Genomic DNA, 12,043 nt, shown 5'->3' on the forward strand with positions numbered 1-12,043 from the left:
GTGAATTGAGCATGAGGGAATACACACACACAGGCCCAACGAGAGAGATGTGCAAGCAGATCTCGTCCCGGGCCAGCCTGTTTGTTTGTTTGTTTGTTTGTTTTTTTCTTAGGGACCGACCCACTTGTCAATCTTCAATACAGAGACAGTGGACTGAGTCAAGCAGAGTATACGACAACAGCTTGTAGGCATGAGGGGCAAAGTTATCAGCCAAAAATGCCCATGTGTTTTTGAATGTTTGAATGTTTTTGAAATTGTTCATTTTCAAATGGTTAATTGACTCCTGTTCGTGTAGGCTATTCATGTTTGCGATATGTAGGCCTAATTTAATTATAATTAATACATTTTGCACGCACGCACGCACGCGCACACTCACACACACACACACACACACACACACACACACACACACACACACACACACTCACACACACAGAGTGTTTTTGTTGTTTTTTAATGTGATCTACTTAACAGTGCAATCCACCCAGGCGTTGTTCATGATGGAGACGGCGATGAAAGGCATGACTCCTATTCCCACCAGGAAATCACTGATGGCCAAGTTAATGATGAGAATGGACGCCACACTGTGAAACGTCTTCGTAGCCGCAACAATTAAGATCACAAGCATGTTACCTGTACGGTGAAAAAAGGAAAGACAAACAATATGCAACAACGCATCTCCGCCTCCTTCCCGATTAAGGCAAGGCAAGGCAAGGCCATTTATTTCTGAAGTGCGTACAAATAATTTCAATTGAAGCAATTCCATGTGCTTTACAAAGAGATAAAAAAACATGCAAAACAGAAAGAAGACAAAAGGCATAATAGCAATTGGCGCGCAAGGCGCGCAGTAAAGAGAAAGGCAGATAAAAACAAGACAAATAAAAAAATCACTGCTCTAAATCAGCAAAAAAATGTAAGTGACACGAATGAGATGTTTAATTATTATTATTATTTTAAATAAGGGACAGTCCCGACACAACACAGTGGACCAGTCTGGTCACTGGCGGCTGGCTCACCTGTTACTGCGCCGACGCACATCACCACCATCAGTACCTCCAGAGTGAGCTTGACTCTCGGGCTGAAGTTCAGTCGCTGCGCTGTGAGGTTTTTAAGGACTCGCAACTCGCTCATCACAGGATCACTGGGGTCGATCCAGCGGTGTTCAGATGGATCCATATGACAACGGACGCACTCGCACGCCTTTCTCAAGTACTCAGGGAGGCAGTTTAAATTGTCTTTAACATTTTAAATAAGCGTAGGCCTATCCTTAACGGAGATCCTCGCTACCCACTAACTTCAACGATGTTTCGTCCTAACAGCACGATTTATCGGGTGTTTGTATTAAGTGTCCATATGCTGATTCTTAAATTCATGATCTGTGCCTAATTTCTGTAGTTTCCACATGCCCCGTCCGCGCACCTCCCCTAATCTTTATTCTGCATTCTGCGGGGCAGTGGCACATGCGCTCGTCAAAGGGCGTGGCGCCCTCTGATAAGGTGCTTGAAATCACCTGGTTTAAATAAAAATATGTAGGGCCTACTGTACACTACTGAGTTGGACATTTTACCCTTTTAGTTATTAGCCTATTATCATGGTCAAAACTGCACATTTAGACTTCAATCACTACGCTATTTTGCATCAACAGTAAATTCCAAACACAATTGATGGATATAATAATGAAATTTATAGCCTAATGAATCGACTGCTGAAGTTAAATAAATAATCTGCATATCTGTTTAATCTGTTCACCAGTTTACAATGAGCATACAAATGACAAAGAAAGGGGAAGTTGTTTCTTTTTACACACAACTTTATTGATTTAAAATAAGGCATTTCAGCTTACGTATAATCAGTTATTTAAATAAAAAGAAAATGTAAGACATTGCAATCAAATCACAGTTCATGTCAATGTCCATGACATTCCACGACAACCAAGCCAACAGTTGTCCTAGCTCTTCGTACACAGGCATACGCATGCACACTCACATGAACGTACGTACGCACATCTGCACGCACACACGGCACGCACACACACACTGTGTTTTCTGTCAGAGCCGGTCGATGTACGGTGGAATATTCTAATGTAATTGCGCGATGGTTCCGCTTAGACTGAAGAGGCCAAATCATTAGGCCCCCTCCTTCATATGGACGAACAGGTGCAGGACAGAAACGGAGATAAGACAGGGAGGAAGAATAAAGAGGAGAGAGGGAGAAGAGAGGGAGAGACGGAGGGAGGGTGGGAGGAAGGGAGGTGGCGACTGAGAGAACGGAAGGATATAGAAAGGACAAAGAGAGAAATGAAAGAGTCATGGAGTTCGGCTGAGGCAAGTTCATTGGTGTTAGTGATGCTGGCTGTCTGCAGTGTAAGTTCGCCGGTTGCCCGTGTGGCCAGGAGAAGGGGCAGTGAGGCACTGGAACCAAGTGGGGCAGCTTCACTGGCACACTGGAAGGAGATGGGGATGGGGCAGGGCTCACTGGGGCGAGTTATGTTCACTGTATGTTTGGCACTGGAGCTCAGTAGCGGCAAATTCACTGGTGGTTTCTACAAGGGGGTGGGGCAGGGGCAGGCTCATGCGGGACCGAGCCATAGCCATGGGATTCAGAGTTGTGACAACTGGGGTACAGGAAGTGAGTTGGTGACATGATTCCAATCATACATTGAAATCATTCTATCATTCTCATTTTTCTGCTGGAGACCAACACAGAACCACTACATAACAAGCAAAGACAAAGTAAAATAAATTACATTTACCTTCACTGCACTTTCTGTGTTCGACACACTTCCTGGAACTATTTCGGAACTACAGTATGTCAATGTGGTGATGGCTACGACAATGGCTGTGTGTCAAAGGCTCCAGAGGCCGCCATTGCTGCGTAAAAATAAAACACTGAGGTCAATGGGATTAGCTCTTACTTCCATGGTTCTGGGGCCAAGCTCTGTTCACTGTATGTGTGGCACTGGTCTCAATAGTAGAAGTAAGTTCTCTGGTGTTTTCACTGAGCCACTGCTTGAGTGGTGCTGGAGTGCAGGTGCTGGCGCGTGTACTCCCACACCAGCAGAGCGGCGCTCACGTGCACATTGAGGGAGCGCGTCACTCCCTCCTGGGGGATCTCCACACAAACGTCCAGCAGCTGCAGCAGCGGGGCTGGGATGCCCTCCCGCTCATTCCTATTGGGTAGATAATAACAATGTATTCGACCAGCGGTTCCCAAACTTTCCCCCCTTGTACATTTCAATGTGGTCCGCACACCCCCAAAGCGAATGTTTTGGTTGATGGCCATGCAAGTATGGCTTCCTGTGATATAGTCCTGGCAGTCCTGTGATATAGTAATAACACCCTCCATCCCATTCCAGCAATGTAGCTATAAAATGACATGTACTGTAGATACTTCATCATCTTAATAACAAGAACGTTATCTGGGGGTGTATGTGTATACAGGGATAGCATCTCTCTCATTCCAACTGTATGTATACGGACAATGTATTAGATATAACATAACATTACGCTTTTATCCAAAGCGACTTGCAGTTATTATATTCAGTACAGGGTATTGGTTACAGTCCCTGGAGCCGTGTGGGGTTAGGTGCCTCCCTAAACCAAATGGGGTCATTTTCAAAACATTCAAAAGCGTTTTTTTTTTTGTCCTAGAAATGACGTATGCAGCTCAACTGGTAGGTGTCTTATGTCTTGCTTTTGGGTACGCTTATGTGAAAGATTGTGTATACAGCAGTGTGTGTATGTGTGTGTGTGTGTGTGTGTGTGTGTGTGTGTGTGTGTGTGTGTGTGTGTGTGTGTGTGTGTGTGTGTGTGTGTGTGTGTGTGTGTGTGTGTGTGAGAGAGAGAGAGAGAGAGAGAGAGAGAGAGAGAGAGAGAGAGAGAGAGAGAGATAGATCTCCCAGGAGAGGGTAAATTAAAACAGAGGCATGCTAGAACAGGCTCTCTCACTGCAGAAGACAGCTGTGTGTGTGTGTGTGTGTGTGTGTGTGTGTGTGTGTGTGTGTGTGTGTGTGTGTGTGTGTGTGTGTGTGTGTGTGTGTGTGTGTGTGTGTGTGTGTGTGTGTGTGTGTGTGTGTGTGTTGAGGAGTTCCCTCTTGAGAGTGCCACTCAATTAGCCTGATATCAGTAAAACACACCGTCAGCTCCTACTGTGACTTGGGACAGAGTCAGGAGAGGGAGTGAGTGAGTGAGTAGAGAGAGACAGAGACAGAGACAGAGAGGTATACGTTATGTTTGTGGTAGATTGTTTTACTGTCATAACTGGCTGCAAAAGTCTGTATATAGATGCAATGCATAAGCAGTGTGTGAGAGTGTGTGTGTGTGTGTGTGGGGGGGGGGGGTCGAGCCAGGGGCGGAGTGGCCCACCTTATCCCACCGGGAGAATTTTCCCCTTGGCGGCCCTCTTTAAAAAAAAAAAAAAAAAAAAAAAAAAAAACAAAGCGAACAACATGGTTTCCTAACCAAAAAGACAAAAGCCACGAAATCTGCAGTCGTACTACATGTGAACATTAGTGTTGTCAAAATATCAACCTGAATTGGAGAATTTAGCCTACACCTTGATGAAATGCACAGCCAGTGGTGTAGTCTATGTAAAACGCAGGTATACGCACCCATTTCAAAATTTCAGGGATTACAGTATACCCACTTAAAATTGATTGATCCATTATTTACAATAGCAGAAATATATACAGTACACATCAAAAAATGCTCAAGTATACAGTATACCCACTTCAAAAAGTAGACTACACCACTGGAGCCATCATCACAGTCCAAAGCATTCATAGGCCTACTAGGTTAGGCTACATCACGCTACTGTTCCATGCAAATGTGCACTCCACTGTCATTTTGACAGTTTGAAATTGAAATATTGTTTAAGGAAGACAGGATGAGCATGGGCACAAAGTTTTGAGTGTGGGGATTTTTAGAAGAGTAGGCTTACAAAATATAGTATAGTATAGCTTACAAAAAGTCTGTCTACATTGTGCAATAAACCCACCATGCAGCAAATAAGCCAAATCTGGCTACTTCAAAGCACAACCATAAGTCAACAAAATGTATAACCAAACGGTGTAGGCCTACCATAAAACGCTGTCTTTGTCGCAGCAAATGTCTTTGTTTCTTGCAATCACTCTACTTTAATCCACAGCTTAGCCTACACACCCAGCATTGGTCACATCAGAATTTTGTGTGGTAATTATTTTGTTCCATTTCTTCAGACATAGGCTACATCCTAAATGTACCACATATAAATATATGTATGATAATAATATTATTTCGACTATAAGGAGATATACTGGTAGTTCTAACAAATCAAAACAAAACCCATTGCTTCTGTTAGGTGCAGTTCTCTTCCTTACCACTTGGTGGAGTCTGTTCGTAACCCAATTCAATAACCACAGAGCAAGTGAATCTGGACTAGAAAGACTGTAAACTGTAACAGTCGTGTGGAAATCGGAAAATAAATCATAATTTATTAATATTTCCACCCTTTGGTAACCAATCTACATATCACAGGTTATTTAAATACTGAAAACGAAACTGTGTTACTAAGATCTTGTAAACTTCCGCGATCTACGGTGTATGAAAATTATCAGTAGAGAAGGGGTGTGGCCAATTTACTGTTTGACACCGTCAGTGAGGTATTGCCGTCTGGTATAAGGTATAAATACTGGCTAGTCAGCTGAGGGATAACACAGAGAAGTGGGTATTGGGAACTCAGTGCATATAAATACAATCTTGAATCCTCAGGGCCTGATAAGAATGCAGGGCAGCCGCGATATTACGTTTCACGGCCGCGGCCCACCGGGACAAGTCCCCGATCTCCCGACGGCCACTCCGCGCCTGGGTCTAGCAACCAAAACATCAGCACCAGAGCATCAGCACCACAGCATCCCTCCCCGTCGTCATAGCAACACTACATAAACTCATCATCATCTGGCCTAATCTGGACAATCTCAATACGACCAACTGATAATTATCTGCTGATGCGAGTTGCTTACAGTTACATCATCTATGGTTTGAAATGACATATGCAATCCCCAAAAATAAATAGCTTATATGGAGCAACTTTAGATTGCCTGAAAATTCCCACTAGCAGTAGTGTTCTCTGTGGGAAGGTATAGTGCTGTGGGTGTGTAATTAAATAAGAGAATAGTTTTGTAGTGTAGTGTAGTGCTGTCGGTGTATAGTAATTATTACATTCATAGCAATGATTAACAATAACATATTACCCGAGTAGCAACAGAGATTTCTGTGGGTAGGTGTAGAGTTGTAGCTTCCGGTCCACTACTGCGGCCGCTACGTACTACTGCTGCTGATAATAATAACAATTGTAATGTATTATAATGAATTACCCGAGTAGCAGCAGTGTCTTCTGTGGGAAGGTGTAGTCTTGTAGCTTGTGGCTGTTGGCCGTCTGTTCCACCCCAACTATGCTGTAACCCTCAGCCTTCTTCAGCTGGAGGAAACTCGACAGCTCACCCGGACGAACCTAAGGGCGCGCACGCACACACACACACACACACACACACACACACGAGCATGCACGCAGGCACACATACAGACACAGAGAGAGGCCGTTTAGATTCATTCATTTCACCATTTCATCGCATAAACATATTGAAAACGCATGCACACACAAAGCTTGCCCTGTCTATGATGTGATATTAATGTTTTACCTATATCTCATATATATATTTTCAGGGGGCAATCTTGGCCCTAAAGAACCACCATGCACTTCTGGGTGCTTTTGTCACTCCCGTAATGGTAATCTTGTTAATACACCTGACCCCACTAAAGAGAGCAGTGTGTGTGTGTGTGTGTGTGTGTGTGTGTGTGTGTGTGTGTGTGTGTGTGTGTGTGTGTGTGTGTGTGTGTGTGTGTGTGTGTGTGTGTGTGTGTGTGTGTACCTCCATTATAGGTAGCCACAGTTCTGAGGAGACGCTGAGAGCCTGGAACTGTTTGTCACTGACATGGCGAAGACTGTCCAACACCAGGCCACTCGCTCCAAAGATCTCACAGGTACGGCACAAGCCTGTGTATATTACACACACACACGCACGCGCACACACACACACACATACACACAAACACACACACACACACACACACACACATACACACAAACACACATTAAGACAGTAAAATTACGTTTTTTAATGTCCATGTGTTGACTCCCAAATGGTAAAACAAAAAAAATGCTTTATCTCAGCTTAAAGGGGAAAAATGACTTTTTTTTTCGCTTAAAAAACATCATTTTTAGGCTGTTTAGGAGGACTGGCATGATTGACAGAAGTAAAGTGTAGTGGAGAGCATGTACATCCAAGCGGAAAGCATCAGAAGGTGCCAAAAAACTCAAAAAACATATGTAGAAGCGGGGAAGAATGTGCACACTGCTTGCAAAAGACTTAGGGCTTCCGCACACCGGCTCCGACAAAGTGCTCAGCACTGCTCAGCTAAAATTCGATTCCATTGTTTTCAATAGAACCACGCACACTGGCGCAGATGTCCGCGGACATTCACCGATGTCGGATAGCAATTAGAGACGAGTTCTATTTTGTCGGCGCCGCCCATTGACTATCAATGCAATGTTCATGTGAAATTGGGTTTGGGGGTCCGAATTCTGTCGGAAGCAAAAGTGTGGCGCAGTGCTGTCGGAGCCGGTGTGCGGCCGGCCTTAATTTATTGGGAGCAACGTTTCAAATATAGATCTTCTTCAGACGTCAAGATGCCTGAAGTAGATGATTGACACCTGTTCCTCCAAAACCTCAGAATACCAAGGTCACCAACATCAGGATCTTCCGCCATCTGGTAGAATTAGGGATGCAAATGATTAATCGACTTTAGATTAGTTGTCGAGCAAGAGGTTGCTCGATCAAAATGTATTAATCGCGATTAATCGCTAGAGGGCGCTAGAGACTGTTGAGTAGTTCTAGTTCTAGTCCTATTCAAATCCATGGTGCGCAGATTTTATCTATTAAATCGTCATTGCAACTTCTAGAGTTCTTGTGGGTCTTTTGGAGATGTGTACTTGAATCTGTGATTATGCCAAGTCCAATTGTGTAAGTTGTTACTGTTTGAATTATGAGAAAAACGATCTTTCAAGACAGGCAAATGTCACTGCAAGCAGCATTTCACTGTAGGGTTAAGCTTGCTATGTTAGCTTAGCGTGCTAACTAGCGAAATCACAAACACTAACACCCTGTCAGATATCAAAACTAGTATTAGCTGAACTGGGCATGGTAGTATATGACCATGCATGAAGAGGAGCACCATCTGTTCAATTTCAGGTGAATCCATGTTAGCTGTAAGTGTTGTTGTCATAGCTCCATTAATTCTCAATGGAGCCTGTTAGCTTATTAGCTCTCCTTACAGACACAGGAAATAGTTTTTTTGTTCAGAAACGAACTTTGTTGACATTACTATACATTATGGACTACAACACACCACCTAAAAGATAGCATTTCTTTATTTTGAAGCGTATAAAATTAAAATGCTTGTGGTTGATCATGCTGGCTGACACACCTATTATGCAGACAAGTGAGTCTGATCACGTTTCACTCAACATTGTCTGTCATCATATCTCAGGCAACTGCAAGGCGACATAGAGGGGGCGTGGGGCTACTAGTTCACTCCTGGGTGAAACCAAGCAATGCCCCACCAAAGGTGGTGTGGAGATGCCATAGAAAACATGTCTGCTATCTTTTCCTAATGCATAATTACTTGAGGAATAATATAATATAACATAATACATTAAAATACAATATGGGCTTAATGATCATAATGTAGGCCTAATTCTCATAATATTATTTAATATGACAATATAGGCCTATACTTTTTGAACTCAGTATTTTAACTATTTAGCTGATATTTTAAAAGGCCCTATGAAATTCAGGTGAAAAAACGCCGCTTATCAATTAATCGAAAGTCGATCGATAACACTATCAACTAATGATTAATGAATTAATCGATAATTTGCATCCCTAGGTAGAATGATTGCACAGACCCATAAATGGTCATGATAAAATGTGCTGAAATGGCATAGCCCCTGTGCTCCAAATGAAACCTCATTTTAGCTGTGTGAAAGCCAATCTGTGATGTCACAGATCCAGTTCTTATAAACAGTCTATATAGACAGACCTGTAACAATGACGCAATCATCCACATTTGAATGCAGACACACACTGTGGTGCAAATCGTGTGTATGTGTGTGTGTGTGTGTGTGTGTGTGTGTGTGTGTGTGTGTGTGTGTGTGTGTGTGTGTGTGTGTGTGTGTGTGTGTGTGTGTGTGTGTGTGTGTGTGTCTGTGTCTGTGTGCGTGCGAATAAGCCGAAGCAGGTGACACAGCTGAAAGTGCCATTGTCAGGGACACGCATCCATACAAAGGCACACACAACTGTAACACTCACCCCGGTGTGTGCATATTTATACGTGTGTCCTTTTGAAGACCTGTGCTCCGGGACACACTGGGGTACATAACCAGACCCATCTGAAGCACCTGAGGAGTCTGTGTGTGTGTGTGTGTGTGTGTGTGTGTGTGTGTGTGTGTGTGTGTGTGTGTGTGTGTGTGTGTGTGTGTGTGTGTGTGTGTGTGTGTGTGTGTGTGTGTGTGTGTGTGTGTGTGTGTGTCTGTGTGTGTGGTCGTGGTGGTGTGAGAGGTCCATCTGTAGCCCTTGAGCAGCGCCGCTAGACACAATAGCTCATTGGGCTGTTTCTATTCATATTGGGGACACTTGCACAGGGAGTCAATATTGGCTCTCCTAATGGACTCGGGGTTAAACAAACCCATAGACTGCATGAATAAACCACATACGTCCCAGTCAACCTTCATCACGGCAAAACACACACACACACGCACACACGCACACACACACCATACCAGCATGGCAACCAAAGCAGCCAGACAGCCTTCACTCACCAAAGAACACCGGACAGATGGACGGACACACACACACACACACACACACACACTTCACTAACAACATTAACATCAGACTTGTCAGACTTGTAGACACACACACACACACACACACACACACACACACACACACACACACACACACACACACACACACACACACACACACACACACACACACACACACACACACGATATACCTTCATTGATAGGACAGTGTGACAGAAGAGTATTGGGGAAAAGAGATGGGGAAGGATTGGGGAATGACCTCAGGAAGGGTCCCCAGATTCCGAGCCACGGTGCCCCCATGCATACACATTTAAGCAAATTAGCCACAGCCAAACACACACAGACAGACAGACAGACAGACAGACAGACACACACACTCTCTGTCCTACCTCCGAGGTTGGTGAGTTTGTGCAGTGCGCTGGTATGTTTACTACATGCACGCATGCGAGCGCACGCACGCACATACGCACGCACACACATACACAGTCTTAAGTAATTTAGCCAGACACAAATTCTCTCCTACCTCCGAGGTTGGTGGGTTTGTCTATGAGTGATGCCACCACTAGCAGTGCGCTGGCCGTGTGTTTCCCCAGTCGCAGCGCCCTCTGCTGGGCAGCCATGTGCGGCTCCTCCTCCAGGAAGCTCAGACGCCAGGCGGTCACCTTCTTCTGGACCTCAGACCAGCGCTCCTCCTGCTCCTGCTCACCTACAGTACAAACACACATACATACAAACATAAACACACATACATACAAACATAAACACACACACACACACACACACACACACACTAATCAGACACCACGGTATCACCTACTTCTGGATCTCAGCCAGTGCTCATCCTCATCTTGCTCACCTACACACACGCACGGGCGCACACATACACACACAATCAGGCCCTGGAGCCTTGTTGTTCCTCATCTTCCTGACCCTTCCATCTTCCACACACACACACACACACACACACACACACACACACACACACACACACACACACACACACACACACACACACACACACACACACACACCTCTGTCCTGCTGCACCCAGTCGCCGGGCTGCATGCGGCTGAGTTGAGGCGTGGGGTTGCTGAGAGGAGGAGAGGAGTCCATTGGGAGGGCGGCCATCTTGGAAAACTTCCACACTGGGATCCACTCATCATCCGCCAGGTCAGACAGACGCGGGAAGGAGTAGAAGATAGTCTGCAAAACACACACACAAAACACACGCAAAAAAAAATCATTAGTTGTTTTCATGAGGGATTTGACTATGTGACACAGACGTGTGTCAAGTGTGAAGCCCAAAACAAATGTGAAGTGTGAAGCCCAAAACAACTGTGAAGTGTGAAGCCCAAAACAGACTACTGCACAGGGCTAACGGCCCCAGGCCCAGGGGCCCCAAGAATCAAGGGGGCCCTGAATCCTCTATATTTTTTTCCTCATACCGCGTTAAAATCCCACTTTTACCAAATGTATTTTCAGATTTTCTCAGGGGACCCTGAACCCCCAACAACATACACCTATGGTGTCTAATATCTGACCTAAAATCCCTGAAGCTTTTTGTAAATTGGCCATGGAGGGGGGGGCTTTCTTGTAGTCTGGCCCAGGGACCAAGGCCCTTGGTATCATGATCCGCCCCTGGTCTTTACCTCTAGACTGTAGTCCTTGATCGGGTGGAAGACACTGAAGAAGAAATGCTCCTGTATCCTGGACCAGTTCCTCAGAGCATTGCTACAGGGGGAGAGAGACAACAGTTGTTTCACATGTACGCACATGCACACACAGAACTTCATATGGTGCACGCATGCACATACACACACACACACACACACACACACACACACACACACACACACACACACACACACACACACACACACACACACACACACACACACACACACACACACATCTAGTGTTATGTGCAGCCTCGACCTGGGCAAGGCAAGCTTAGACGATAGTGGCCAACCCCGCCAGTGCGTCTGTACCCCCCCGGACCACCCCTCACACACTCAGAAGATCAGAATAGCGCTCAGCCAGCTGCAGCAAGGGCAATGGACTACCTGAGAAGGAGTGGACCTTCACATGGTCCGACGTGGAAGATGCCTCAAGCATGGCT

At 45.0% G+C, this 12,043-nt stretch overlaps 1 protein-coding gene across 1 annotated transcript in view; it reads right to left on the reverse strand.

Moving 5' to 3' along the window:
* Positions 1-1,795: 1,795 nt before the first annotated feature.
* tarbp1 (TAR (HIV-1) RNA binding protein 1) overlaps positions 1,796-12,043 on the reverse strand; it is a 42,509-nt gene continuing 32,261 nt past the window's right edge. Inside the window, exons 24-29 of the mRNA XM_063192248.1 lie at positions 11,574-11,655; positions 10,956-11,127; positions 10,448-10,630; positions 6,908-7,032; positions 6,353-6,489; positions 1,796-3,169 (exon numbers count right to left, since the gene is read on the reverse strand). Of these exons, the coding sequence (XP_063048318.1) occupies positions 2,995-3,169; positions 6,353-6,489; positions 6,908-7,032; positions 10,448-10,630; positions 10,956-11,127; positions 11,574-11,655 (874 nt within the window). The 3' untranslated portion in view covers positions 1,796-2,994. The remainder of the gene's footprint in view (positions 3,170-6,352; positions 6,490-6,907; positions 7,033-10,447; positions 10,631-10,955; positions 11,128-11,573; positions 11,656-12,043) is intronic.

This window comes from Engraulis encrasicolus, chromosome 24 (genome assembly GCF_034702125.1).
Source record: "Engraulis encrasicolus isolate BLACKSEA-1 chromosome 24, IST_EnEncr_1.0, whole genome shotgun sequence".
Classification (NCBI taxonomy): Eukaryota; Metazoa; Chordata; class Actinopteri; order Clupeiformes; family Engraulidae; genus Engraulis; species Engraulis encrasicolus.